General features: G+C 40.1%; 1 protein-coding gene across 5 annotated transcripts in view; it reads right to left on the reverse strand.

Moving 5' to 3' along the window:
• Positions 1-933: 933 nt before the first annotated feature.
• The window catches only part of TGS1 (trimethylguanosine synthase 1), a 28,969-nt gene continuing 16,811 nt past the window's right edge, over positions 934-13,091 (reverse strand). For 2 of the 5 annotated variants that reach the window (XM_080379263.1, XM_080379262.1), the window contains exons 12-14: positions 12,255-12,331; positions 5,739-5,830; positions 1,099-1,212 (exon numbers count right to left, since the gene is read on the reverse strand). In XM_080379263.1, coding sequence (XP_080235389.1) covers positions 5,746-5,830; positions 12,255-12,331 — 162 coding nt within the window. In that variant the 3' untranslated portion in view covers positions 1,099-1,212; positions 5,739-5,745. Of the gene's footprint in view, positions 1,213-5,738; positions 5,831-12,254; positions 12,332-13,091 lie in introns of all 5 variants that reach the window. The other 3 variants (XM_080379264.1, XM_080379261.1, XM_080379265.1) reach the window with 2 other exon arrangements.

Below are 13,091 nucleotides of genomic sequence, written 5' to 3' on the forward strand. Positions count from 1 at the left end.
TTTCATTCTTTACAGGGGCAAAAGAAAAAAAAAAAACACCTCTTATTTGGTTATTCTGTAGTTTTGTTTGTCAGCACTAACGCATCGTTTAGCGCTTAGTCTCTGCTGCTCTCCAAGCTGAGGAGAAGCACTCATTTGTTGTCTTACAAACTGTATTGCTACACTCTTACTCAAAGTATCTCTTGGGCACCTACCGTAAGTGCATTTTAGTGAGAGTATCACACCCATGCCCTTAGATGCTTGCCTCTTTTTCTGCTTGGAGAAGAACCCAAAAGCCACTCTTCCCCCCCAAACCCCCGAGTAGGAGCACAGACCCCTTACCAGGGTGAGCGGGTTCTCTCTACCCTTCCTAAAGCCTATGCAAGGATCCAAAAGGGTCACAAAGAGGGGGAACACACACATACCCATCTGGTTATTGAGACAAACCTCCAGTCAGAAGGTTTCTTCAACATATCTTTGTAACAGAGAGCTCGCAAGGAGGAAAAAAATCAGTAACAAAAGCCAGAGGGTAGAGGCCTGCTGCCAGCCACACACACGCCCTGCTCTCTCCCTGTAACAAGGGAGTACTCACCGTGCAAAACGCGTGGACCTTCATCCTACAAAGAAAACTCAAAAAGGTTTCCCAGTGAGCATGTAGCCAGACGTTCACCTCTGGTGGTGTACCTGACGGTCAAATTCCACCTGATGTTCAGGCACTTTTGTTTCTCAAGCACAGACAGCAGTTCTTGACACATGGTGGCTTTCAGGCTATTCTTTTTGACCCTCTGAATGCTCAAAATCAGAGCAATTAATTACAGAAGCAGCACACGTGAGAGCTGCAAATCCCAAACTCCTCAACTGTTCTTTTCAATAGTTGGACCTGAACCTTGCAAAACTGCATTTTATAAAGACCTTTCTTCCTACAGCTCCTCTATGTTTACAATTTTTTCAAAATTATTATAAAACATTTATTGACAGCAGCAATAAACAGAACAAATTTATGTAAACAGAAATTAAAGCGGAAAATGACTTTAAGACATTTTTGACCAGCCAGCTGTACAAAAGCTTAAGCAAAGCAGCAGTAAGGGAGGCTGGGTTTGGAAGAATCCACAGATTTTAGGAGATGTCATGCCTTATTAGATCACCAAAATAAGCTGTTATGGTCTTCAGTTTGTTGTTGAGAAAATTTTGTTCTATTTCAACTTTCCCTCCTGGCCCTGCTAAGGAAGCCACCTGAAAAACAAAGAACAAAAAGCAAATCAATCAGTGCACAGGAAATAAGAGGCAAAACCCCAAACATTTTATACATTCATGAGATATCACATAAAACACATCTTTGCTCTTAATATTGGTGACAAAGTCCTTGGCACCTAATGCCGCTGGTTTCCCTTTCCATATCTCCTTTTACTCACAGAAGTCGTTCATAGCTTTCTTGTGACTGAAAAGTCCCCCTCCCCCCAAGTCGTGAAAATAAGAGGACTTCAGAACTAAAGATAAACACTCATGGTTCCACATGCTGTGGTGCTGCGGAGAGATACAGTAGACTCCGGTTTGGAGGGTATTTGGCATTTGAGACACCCAGTGGTGGCAAAAAGCAAGCTGTAAAGTGCGCTGTGAAAGTGTCAAACCCCCAAGTTTGGGGGGAAGAGTAGAACCAAATCCTGGACCAAAGCATAAAGGTTGCAGTGAAGAGGGGCAGTGGGGTGTGTGTGTGTGTGGGTGGAGGGGACATGACAATCACAGAAAACTAAACAGGCAGAAAAGCTCACAAAAAACAACTGCGTTTTTTTGTTGCTGCTATTGCAAGAACAACAACAAAAAGCTGTCATGCTCAGTGGAGTCTCAGAGTTGAGGGTAAGGCTGCAGGCAGCTGAGTAACTGCAGGCAGGGAGAGCCCCTCAGCCAGCACCGGTCCCAGCTCTCGTGTTTATGATCACTGGAGTGCGAATTTCACTGTTCATGCTCTGTTGACCGAGTCCGGTGCACACCTTTAATGCTTAATGATTACAGACAACATTTTGCAGCAGACTTTACCTTTTAGACTGAAGCAACAATACTTTCTCCTCTCCACGATGGCTAGTATGACCCCTCTGAGGGATGACAGCCATACAAGTTACTGATCTCTCACCGGGACAGACTGCACAGATGGAAGGAAGAGAACACTAAAACCAAGCATTGACTGCTTTCCGCCCCCCCATCACGGACTCCGAGGACCTGTGCTACAGTGGGGAGATCCCTGCTCCACAGTTCTGCTTCCTGCTGCTGTTTTCCCTGCCTGCTGCAGGAGAACTATTTCTGTATTTCCCTATACAAGGAAATTTCCCGAGCAGACAAAGTGATCAAGGTCTGCAAGCCTGCAGTAGATTTTAACTGATCTTCAGACCAAGAAGTCTGTGATACTTGCAGCTGAAACCTAAAAGTTCAGGTTGCACTATTAACACTTCTAAACTCCTTTGAGACTTGACTCTGTAGTGCAGGTTTAAATATAAACATGCTGAACTTCCTCTGTTTTACTGTAAGTAAAAAACCAGCCTACTAGCAGAAGGAAATAACAGATTAATCTAAATTATACTGTGAACTTTTATTAACTTGCCCAGAAAAATTACTACACTTATCTAAATCAAGCATTTACTTTTCTGTTTTTTTGTTTTTTGTTTTTTTTTCCTTATCCCTTTTTGTTTCTGCAGATGAAAACAGAAGCATGAGCAGTTTCTTCATCCTTCAATTTGATGTTAATAGGAAAAAAATCTCCTCGTTCTTGTCAAAGAGGAACCTGCCACTTAAGTAAAAAAGCAGAAGCTGGCTGACTTATAAATAGCACAAAGAATCTGAAATTGGCAACTGATCAGGAATGTTAATTTTACAACTTATCTTTTCTTACTTGAAATCCTAAAAGAAGTTAACATTGTGGGGCTACCCATATTTTTTTCTAGGAAGACATGTAATTTCACACTTTTAATTTATTATGAACAGAAAGCTGGAAAGTTCCTTCCAAAAAGCGTTACAGACTTCACACTTTATAGCCAATGTTGTTTAAGTATTCTCAAATATTAATTGCATTAGTCAACTTGATATAGGAATACTGAAATTACTGTCTTGGGCTTACATACTCCCATTTTCAGCACACAACTGGTGTCACTACGATATTTAAGTATGACTAATGCATTGACATTAAACAAGTGTTTACTAAATATTTCTCTTGGAAGTAAAGCAAAATGCTTCCACAGCAGTGCAGGCAAATGCTGCTCATCTGCTGAGGGGTGGCATCCACTGAAGGTCACCTGAGAAGTTAGATATGCTGGGTCTAGTTTGTTAAATCCAGGATAACCAAGACTAATTTCTAACGACTACTAAAAGTATTTGATAAACCCAAAGGTGACAAAAACCTAAATAAGCACACAGGAGTGTAAGCTCCACAGGGACGGATCTGGTACTACATGTTCCTCACACACCCCTCCCCCCCCCAATATTCAGAGGAGAGAGATGCAAATTCTCTGTGATGATGCTTATTTGTAAATTGCTGGAGGTTGCAAATTTAATTATGTAGGAGTTGCCAAGTTTTCCTCAGAAGGGCTCACTCAGCCCTGACTGTGTAATGAGGGAAAGCTGCCACATACCAAGCTTCTTCAGAAAAGTGCCAGTTTGGTGGAGGGACACCCTCTAAAAATAACAGCAGACTGAGGAACGATGCTTTGAGAAAAACAAAGGTGCTCACCTATTTTTAAAAATACCAACACGCATCTCCTGTTTTTGCAGTAAGCTACAACGGTGAATACAGAAAAGCTTCTTAATTTCTTTTAAAAACTGGACTAGTCCAGTATTCGTTTATTTTGCATTTTCCTGTGCAAATATGATGATTTCCAGCTGGCAACCCTCCTCATCCTGGTTTGTTCTGTAGCCCAAACCCACATACTCAGGTGGGCAGATTGCTTTTGTTGCACTGGGTAATTCTGCACGTGCCACACACCTCCCTGGGCAGCAGCAAATGGTGCAGCTTCTCTTAATGCCTCCCTGCATCCCTCTCACCTGGATGCTTCATCCTCCAGTTCAGCGACTGCTGATGGAAATAGTTGACAACTAGACACTGCCACAGAGCATTAAAAAAGTAGCCAGCAGGTTTGATCTCAAGTTTAAAATAGGAGACATCCGAAGAGAGATAAGTAAAGGGAAACAAACACGGAAGATTACTTCAGGAGCACAAGCTGCTGAGGATGCAAACTTGCCTTATACAGTTCAGGTACCTTTTTGACCTCGCTGGTTTTCCTGCTGGCCTTGCAGGTTCTTTATCATACTGAAATTCCTTTAGTAAAGGAATTCCTATCTGTTCCAGCCACCAACTAAGGTGACTGTGGATAAAAAGCTTATAATAATTTTTTTCCCCACTCCAAGAAACTTCTGGGGTATAAGAAATACAAGCTTTTCGGCTTGATAGGCAGTCACACAAGAATACTGTGTTAAATTTAATTTTACAGGACACTAGTAAAAAGAGGAGCCTCCTCCCCCCTGCAACCAACCTAAAGGCTAGGGGGGGGAAAAAATATCCTACTCTCGCAGAAAAAAAAAAAAAAGGCAATGGTACTCTTTACACTGAATGTAATAAAACAAAATGCTCTCAGAAAGAATTTTTCAAAATGTACAGGCCTCCAAGTGAATTATGCCACTGCCAAGGCAGTGCTGCCACTCTTTGACAGGCCAGAGATTTTTTTTTTTTCTTTAGCTTGGAGGTAGGCAAACTATAATGCAGTATTCAAGTGCTACGAGCTGCCGGAAGACTGAAGTCCAGAGGTGTCTGGATACTGGAGGTATCTTCTGGCTTTTTCTTTTAATCAAGGACTGCAAACAGATTGAGTTTAAAGTGGGCAGTGTAAAAGTTGCCATTATTAACATGATAGTCACAGCTGAAGTGTAAGCAATTATGTTCACTTAGAAATTACCAGCCTCCAAAACACATCAACCAGTGTCTTTTACCTGCCAGCTCCCCTAACACTCAAGTACCTCAAAAATACAATCAAATGAATCTGAACTCATTGCCTGGCCTCTCAACTCCCTGCTTTGCTCACTGTTATATTTACTCCTAAATAAACACAATGTTGCTTGGCAGGTCCCATTTGGCTAGGCCTCCAGTCTAAGATCACAGCTAAATGAACAGGACCAGTGGTATTTTACTAGTCTGCCTCCCACCAAGTTTATTAATTCACAGAGGTTACCATATATTCTTTTATCAAACTGATCTCTCTGGTATGATTTTATGTTCTCTGAATGACACCAGAGAGAATGAAAACAAATAAACGAGTTTTACCCATCTCTGCATTCCCCTTCATTGGCCAGTCATTTGTAACAACTGGACTTTAAAAACAGAAATACAGCAAGCATCTTCCCATGCAGGGACTACTAGACTTGCAGACAGAACAAGGCTTCAGTGTCTAACTGCAGATTCTCTCAAAATGGACAACAAAGATTAGGTGGGAGCAAAAGGAAGAAAAAAAGAAAAGTATCTGCATGATGTGTATTCTTTCTATGACTATCAAGGTCAAGAACACTTTCCTTAATTCTAGGCTTAGGGAATCACCCAACACACTGACAAGGAACAAAAGGTAATTTGTATCTTTTGGCAGCATTTGGAATATAAGCCAGGTCTGAGACACAAACATTTAGGATAGTACAAGCTCCAACAACAGTAAAATTTCACTAAATTAGGCATAGCTATCACAAACAACAAAAAACCCAACCATCTCCAAAACCCAAACCCATGAATCTACCCAAATTCTAAAGTTTGGCACCATTCATCAAATCTTCAAATAGTGAAGATGCACACAAAGTTTTCAATAGGAAGAGGTCTGAAAAGTGACTGCTAAAAAAAAAATAGAAAAAATTATCAACAGCAGATAGACTAAGGTAAACCTTTCCCAGCCTCCCATGCTGCTTCTGTTTTTAAAAACACAGTATTCTGAGTAAATAAATGCAACCTGTAAGATCTTCATAGCAGGGACTGAGTTGTAAACCTATACAACACCAAGCAGACTGCTGGTAGGTCAGCTCACAATGGGTGAAACTACGAACTGGCTGGTAACAAATAAATCACTAGCTAGTTTAAGTGGAAAGAGATTGCAAATTTGCATTACAATCCCAATATACAGTTCCAGTTAACTAGTAGGAATTACATGGGAGAATACCATAAATAATATAAATAGAAGAGCATGTGCCTGTGAACACCTTGCTAGTGCGCAGCATTTATCACTTCCCACTGGATCTCCCACATATCTGTGAAATGTAGCACCATGTCCACCACTGCCTGCTTTCACACAGCGCATCCTCCCAGTGCCACTGCTGTTGCACCCCCAGGCAGTACACCCACTGTCCCATGCTCCTCAAAAGCTGGATCGGCTCCCCCTCTCAGCAAGCTTTAAAGGACGCAGATATTTTTGAAAACTCTTTCATCCATCAGAATGATGTGTTCATGGAGAATGCAGGCTGCAGTGTTACAGTCTTGACTAATGTTCAAAAAAACCCCCGTTTTGACTGAAAGTTAAGACAGAAAGGCATTTTCCTTTGCACAGGCTTAAGTTAAAACCCTTGAGGTGCTCTCTAAGGTTTTATGGACATGGAAAACCACCTCCTGCAGGTGACTTACTGTTACGTTATCTGCAGCCATCTAAAAAACCCCATCAACCTGACAACGTTTTGCCTGTCATGCCTTTCTGCTCGTAATTTTAAACACAGGTATCTTGTTTGGTCTGTCAAATTTACAGAACTATGGTTGACATGGATAGCAATCAACAATTAATAGTTCTCTTAACCATCAAATTTATGTTAGGAATTTACTCCAGTTATGAAGTGTAAAACCTTGTATATTGTTTGATGAAGAAATACTACTCAGACGGTTAAAAGAAAGAATATTATTTGACACGTTACCCAAAAAGAAGCACTTCTCTCCCTCCATTACCCTATACTATCGTAAGAGCTAAAAATAACTGCCTGAAAAAGGGGGCATTTTGCAGAAATTTAATAGCAACTCTAACAGTAAAAGGCATTGTTTCAATAAATAAACCAGTTCCTGTTTATGAAACTGGAACTGTATTAACAGTGGATTGTGCGGTAGACTCACATTTGGAAGAGGGGCTGCTTTTTCAGTCATTCACTTTCAACAAGGTCTTGACACTTCTTTTTTTTAAATTAGTTTTTCTCATACCCCATACCACCAAGAAGCCTGCCAGTGCCAAAACTGTAGAGGAAGTTAATAGGGCCCATGATGTGACTTCACAACATGGTGGCTGTCACTGAGCAAAGCCACAGTGTCATATCCTTCCTAGTGACCTGTATTTAAGCTTCAACTCACCTACACAGATAGAGAGAAGCTTCTGGACAGTGGCAAATACTTCTCAAATTGTCTTGTTTTTTCCTCTTGCTACATGCTGGATCTTGGATAGGGCAACACTTTTTTAACTCAAAAAGCTCTCAAATCTAATAATAACTGGCCATTTTACTCTCAGAATCTTCTTCAACTAGCGAAGTCACTTGTATTTGGTCTTAAGGGTAGACCAACATTATTCTAATAGATTTGCCTTCTCTGCTGTAAGGATCGTAAAGATTTAATGTTATCTGAAAATTGGCCTCCATTATCCTGCTGTTTTGATATACTAACACACAATGCAAAGTCAAAAATTGCGTTACTGTATGCTCGAGATGTTAAATCTGCAACATTTCCAGCAGCTAAAAATCAGAGAGACTTAAAAGATAATCCCATGGTAAATACATATAAGATTTTCTTTTTGCTAAAAAAGAAAAATCTGTTTCTGAATTATACCATTATCTGTAAATTTGTAGAATATGACTGTCTTCAAGGAACAGCGAAGAAGTTTAGGATAATCACTGATGCACAATACAGTATCTGAGCAGTTAACCATCCATGGTCAGGGTAATAAACTCCTGATTTCTCAGTACTCCATCCCTCACACTTGGCTAGGCTGGTAAGGAAGCCAATAAGGTCAGCTGTCTCACAGCGTATCAGGTCACCAACATTTTAGGCTCATCAGTTTACTGGGGGGACTCATCACGCAGCCTGACTCCGCTCTGACCACCCGTGAGAGAACAATACCTCAGCGGCAGCACTCACAGGGCTTACCAAAAAAAAAAAAAAAAAAAAGTCTGGAGCATCACTACATTAGTAGGTGAACACATAGGAGGAGATGTTTTGGTATCTTACGCAGTCAAGTATGCGTTCTGCACGAGGAGAAAAAAAGCTTTTCCACCCTTAAGAAGGTCTTAGAGCAAAAAAACTCCTCCTCTGCTGCAAATACTAACATATAGAAGTATTATCTGGTATAGAAAACAGTTTGTGCAAGAGATTGGGCTTCTTGGGATGAGTCCTGGTCCACGAGGTGAGTAAACCCTCCCATTCAGCACAGTGAGACAGAGCACAGCTTGCTAAACACTTCATAACAACATTTAATCATTGTGTTTCAACAAGGTTGCTTCTCAAGTCACTCATGGAGATCTCTGTTAAATTCTGCTGGAGTATTAAGACCTAAATGTAGGATCTCCTGCAGAGACCAGCTTTCTTCCCCTTGATCTGGTGGAAAGGAACCAGCCAAGAATTGGAAGGATACTGGGGAAGGTTGAGCATTCCTTGACTGCAGGTTCCCAGATGCCAGTAGGGTAATTCAACAGCAAAGCAAGGGGAAGAAATTAATTTTCATCCAAATTTTGCCAAGGCATGTGTGTTCACACACTTTTTTTTTTTTTAATATCATCAGCTTAAATTAGTACCATTCTCATAGAAGGCAAGAACAGTTTTCAGCTACCAAAGTATTTATCAAGTGTTTTCACTTCATTTTGCTGTGGTATAATTTTGATTTACATATGAAAGCCTATTTAAAACAGTGATTTCTAGTTCTTTCCTATTTTGTGGGAAATTAAGTAGATCAAATTTTTCATTTTGCTTTCCAAAAACACCACTGGCAGGCAAATAGAAGTTTAGCCCCCCAGAACTGAAGCAGTACTAATATACTTCTGACTGGTAGTTTCTACAACTTCTTTCTTACCCCCCCCCCCTTTTTTTTTTTAAAGGATGTGCAAAAACCTTAAAATGAATAAAAGACTCTGATAAAAAGATGCTGCAAATAGATGGGTATCGACAAGGGTGTCACACATGAGCTACATAATAGGCACTATTAAGAAAACTTTTTTTTATATACACAGGTGTGTACACCTACATATATATAATAATTCATGGTTATTCCTCAAGTAGAAAGAACATTTGGAAGATTGATTTGACCTTACAAATTTTGTAGCAAGTACACACTTGTAAACAAGGAGATTTGATGCAAGTAAAGGAATTACTTCACATTTCTTGTAAATGCACCAAACCATATTCCACTGGTTCGCTGCTCCCTCTCGAGGCAGAAGTACAGAAGATCATTTCTCCTCCACCTAATCTCGGTGAATTTTTTAAGGGAATTCAAAGAACCCCATCTCTCTCTACAAGGCTGACTACACAGCAAAGGCTGCGCCTGCAGACATAATAAGCACTGGTTTTGCAATAAAATCGTGCGGAACAAGGCTGGATGTCTTGCCTACCAATAAGGCAATGAACACCCAGTCCTCCAACACAGCTAGATAAGGTCATCTACCACCTGCTATCACACCAGCAGCAGGATCCCTATTGTATGTTAGCTATCTAACTGTAAAAAGCAGCATGTATTTTCCACTCAATTTGCACCAACTTAACTAAAGGTTAAACAGTATTTTTATTGTAAGGCTGCTTCTAACTGCTGTGCATTTATTTCCACTTCTGCTTGAGATCACTATCAGACAAGCAAACTTGCACTGATATACTGGGCTTACAGTCAGTGTATCATCTTTATGAAGGTTTGCAGTGGCAATTAAATCAGCTTCTAAATCAATTTTAGTTGAGTAAGCACACAAGCACACCTCGGTTGTAGATTCAAGCCAGTCAACAAGAGACAAGAGACAGAGTACAACTGTCACCTCACGTTAAGGATGTTAGACCACCTATTCTAGAAGTTAAGTGATCTCTGAAAGCCTTACATATGTGTATGACCACACAGAGTTAATTTTTGAGGACACAGAAGAGCCAAATCTTACATGCCTGAGTAATGTTACTACAAATCAAACTCAGGTTTTAAAGTTTCCATTCAAATCTAAGGCATCAGATAACCTGTTCAGCAAGTATTGCCTTATCCAAGCTACAGTTTTCAGGTATTTGTCTCCTGCACGAAATGTTTAAGATTTACTTCGTCAAGCTTTTACAGGCCCCTGGAGTTTATGGACTACATTCACAAGGCAAACTACACCATTACACCCTAGCAGTGGCATCCACAGGCCCTTGCCAAGGCAGCTGTTGCAGCAGAAGCTGCCCTATCCGGTCCACAAGAAAGGTAAGATGGATGAGAACTGTGCAAAGCCATGCGCAAACTGAGAAGACAATTGTCTGCACTAACCATTAAAGACCTTCAAAGATAATCTTTTTTTTTTTTTTTTCTGGGGATTCAGAGCCCTGGAAGTGTAGTGGCAGCAAATTCAGAAACTTCATTCTTAAATATAGCCAGAGCTGATGGCAGCCAAACCCATAACCAGTCTTCTATGGACCAGAGCATCCACTAAGGTCACACCTGGGACAGCCACGTTTGACACACCTCTGTCTACCCAGAATTAAGACTATGTTTCCCTAAACAGTGGGCTAGGTTTACTTGTTCCTTCCCAGCTTTCAGTTCATCAGCCTTTATTTTTTTTTCTTACGCTGGCATGATCTGTAGAGAAAGGCAAGAGGAGCCAACTTATCTTCCCAAAAGTAGCCCACAGCCTGGACAACTGAACAGAACCAAGGCCTATAGCCATGTGCCTCTAACAACAAACCCATGATCACAAAGCCATATTTTTGAGCAAAAGCAGTTACTCTTCAGCCATTTGTGTAAAGGCAAACCTGTGGATGTCCATCAAGGAACACTTAGAGCACATCAACAACATTCAGAGCCCATCAGACCAAGACGTAGGAGGTGGCGAGACACCTAACCCAACAACTAGGGGTGCCAAGCTCTTCTGTAGGAATAGGTGCAGGCCTGTGGGCAGTACTCTTAGATGCTTTTGTGGGAATGTAAGTGAAATGCAGATGCCTTTGCCCATTTAAAAATCCAGTAAAAAGTGCTCATGAGCACAGCAGAAACCTGGTAAGGTCATTCTTTATTCTGGGAATGAAATAATTGATGAAATGCAGTGGTTAGAAGTTGAAACCAGAGAAACTCTGCTTAAAATTCAGGTCCCTGTTCAAAGATTCATAAGCCACTTTGACATTCCACCAGCCTGGAACAGAAAATGAAACTGAATCATCACCCCCTGTACAAATGGTGCTGCGCATAGTACTGTCTCATAGGGTGCTAATACTCAGCCCATGTGAATTTCAGCCTGTTTCTCAAGCCAGCTGTTTGCCACCAAGGATTCTGCAAGTCACCATGTGGCTTGAGACCTTGCCTGCTTTAGTATCAGACACAGCTTTTGGAAAAGCAGGAAATAATCCTGGGAAGTTCTGCAGCATATTGCAGGTGAGCAGAACATCTCATTGCTCCCTTTGTTGCAAAAAATTACAAGATGTAAATAACATAGAAACTAAACCAGGGGAATTGTTACAGTCATCTAATTACTTTAAAAAAAATAATTGCTAATATAAAAACTCCAGACCAGTGAAACAAATAGTGTGTTTATCGAGTCAGTGATGCATCTAACTATCTAATCACTGCAATGCAAGCAGCCCATATGGAACCACACACTTGTTTAGACAGCATCGGTACCACTTCTGGTAGCATGACATTTGTTTCTTATCTACTAATCAGTGATAGCAGTGATTACAGGCTGTACAGTGATTTCAGGCAACTCAGGCATGAAGTGAAAGCCACGAAAAATTAGGACTCAGCAGCTTATCAGATAGTAAGAGCTCAACTTTTTTTTTTTTTTTTATAGTGATGTATCTGTCTGGCACTCAAGAAAGCTACTAGCTTTGGATCTTCTATAAGAACCTCCAATCTGTTGCTTTATGAAGGAACAGTATCAAAATCATGGAAATAATTTGCTACTCCCATTTCTAAATATATCAAAAGTACTGCAAACGTAGAAATCACTTAACATAAGGGTCAAACAAACCTAAAAAAAACACACCACATTCAGCTGAACAGATTTAAAAGTCTTGAGTTTATGTTTATAATACCTATGTTTTAAGCCAGCCAAGCTTTATGTAATTACCAAACCCTTATCCAGTAACACACCTGGTCAATGTCAGCATTCCGAGGTAGAAAATACACAATATTGTTGGTGATCTTCTTTGAGAGCCTGAAAATCTCAAATGTTGAAGCCAGTAAAGGAAAAAAACCAAGAATGGGGAAAAAGAAGTTGCTTTGTATTAATTAATTTTCTAAGTATGTCCCAAATTAAATTATTATGCAATTAAATTACAGTTGGCCTTCTGGGTGTGTGAATTAGATACTCTTCTAAAATGCACAAATTAATATTGTCTAAATGCAGAAACTCTATTTCACCATTACCACCCTAGAAAGTAGAAAAAAACCCCAAACCACCTCACTTTTTAAAGAAAGTTGAACTGAACTACAGACAATAATCTGAGAAATTTGAATGCAGTGTATAGCTAGTACGTTGGTTTGATACTTGTTTTCTAATCCATTTTGTGGAATCTTTCTCACACAGGCACGCAAAGGTTTCCTTACTCTTACGACTACATTTTAGCCAAAAAGGAAACAACTGAGATTAGTTTGGAGGGGGGGAAAACTCCCACCACATTTCATATTTGATGAAACTATTATGCTAACACCTTCCCAGATGAATGAGTGCTCAATACCACTGTTAAGTTAGTATGGAATTTTATACATTAATTAAAGGGTTAGTATTTTGCTCGCACACTTCTGTGGTTTCCCAAGTCATAGGCAGGTGCTATGATTAAGAATAGTTTGAGTCAGATATTAATTCCACTTTTTAATTGTTTTATAAAAAGGTATATCTTATTTTAAATGACAAAGTCATAGCTCACATAAATAATTATTACCTATATATACAGATCACATGGCTATTTGATTACTTCAGAGTATTTT

The sequence above is a fragment of the Falco punctatus genome, assembly GCF_963210335.1.
Source record: "Falco punctatus genome assembly, chromosome: 3".
Lineage (NCBI taxonomy): Eukaryota > Metazoa > Chordata > Aves > Falconiformes > Falconidae > Falco > Falco punctatus.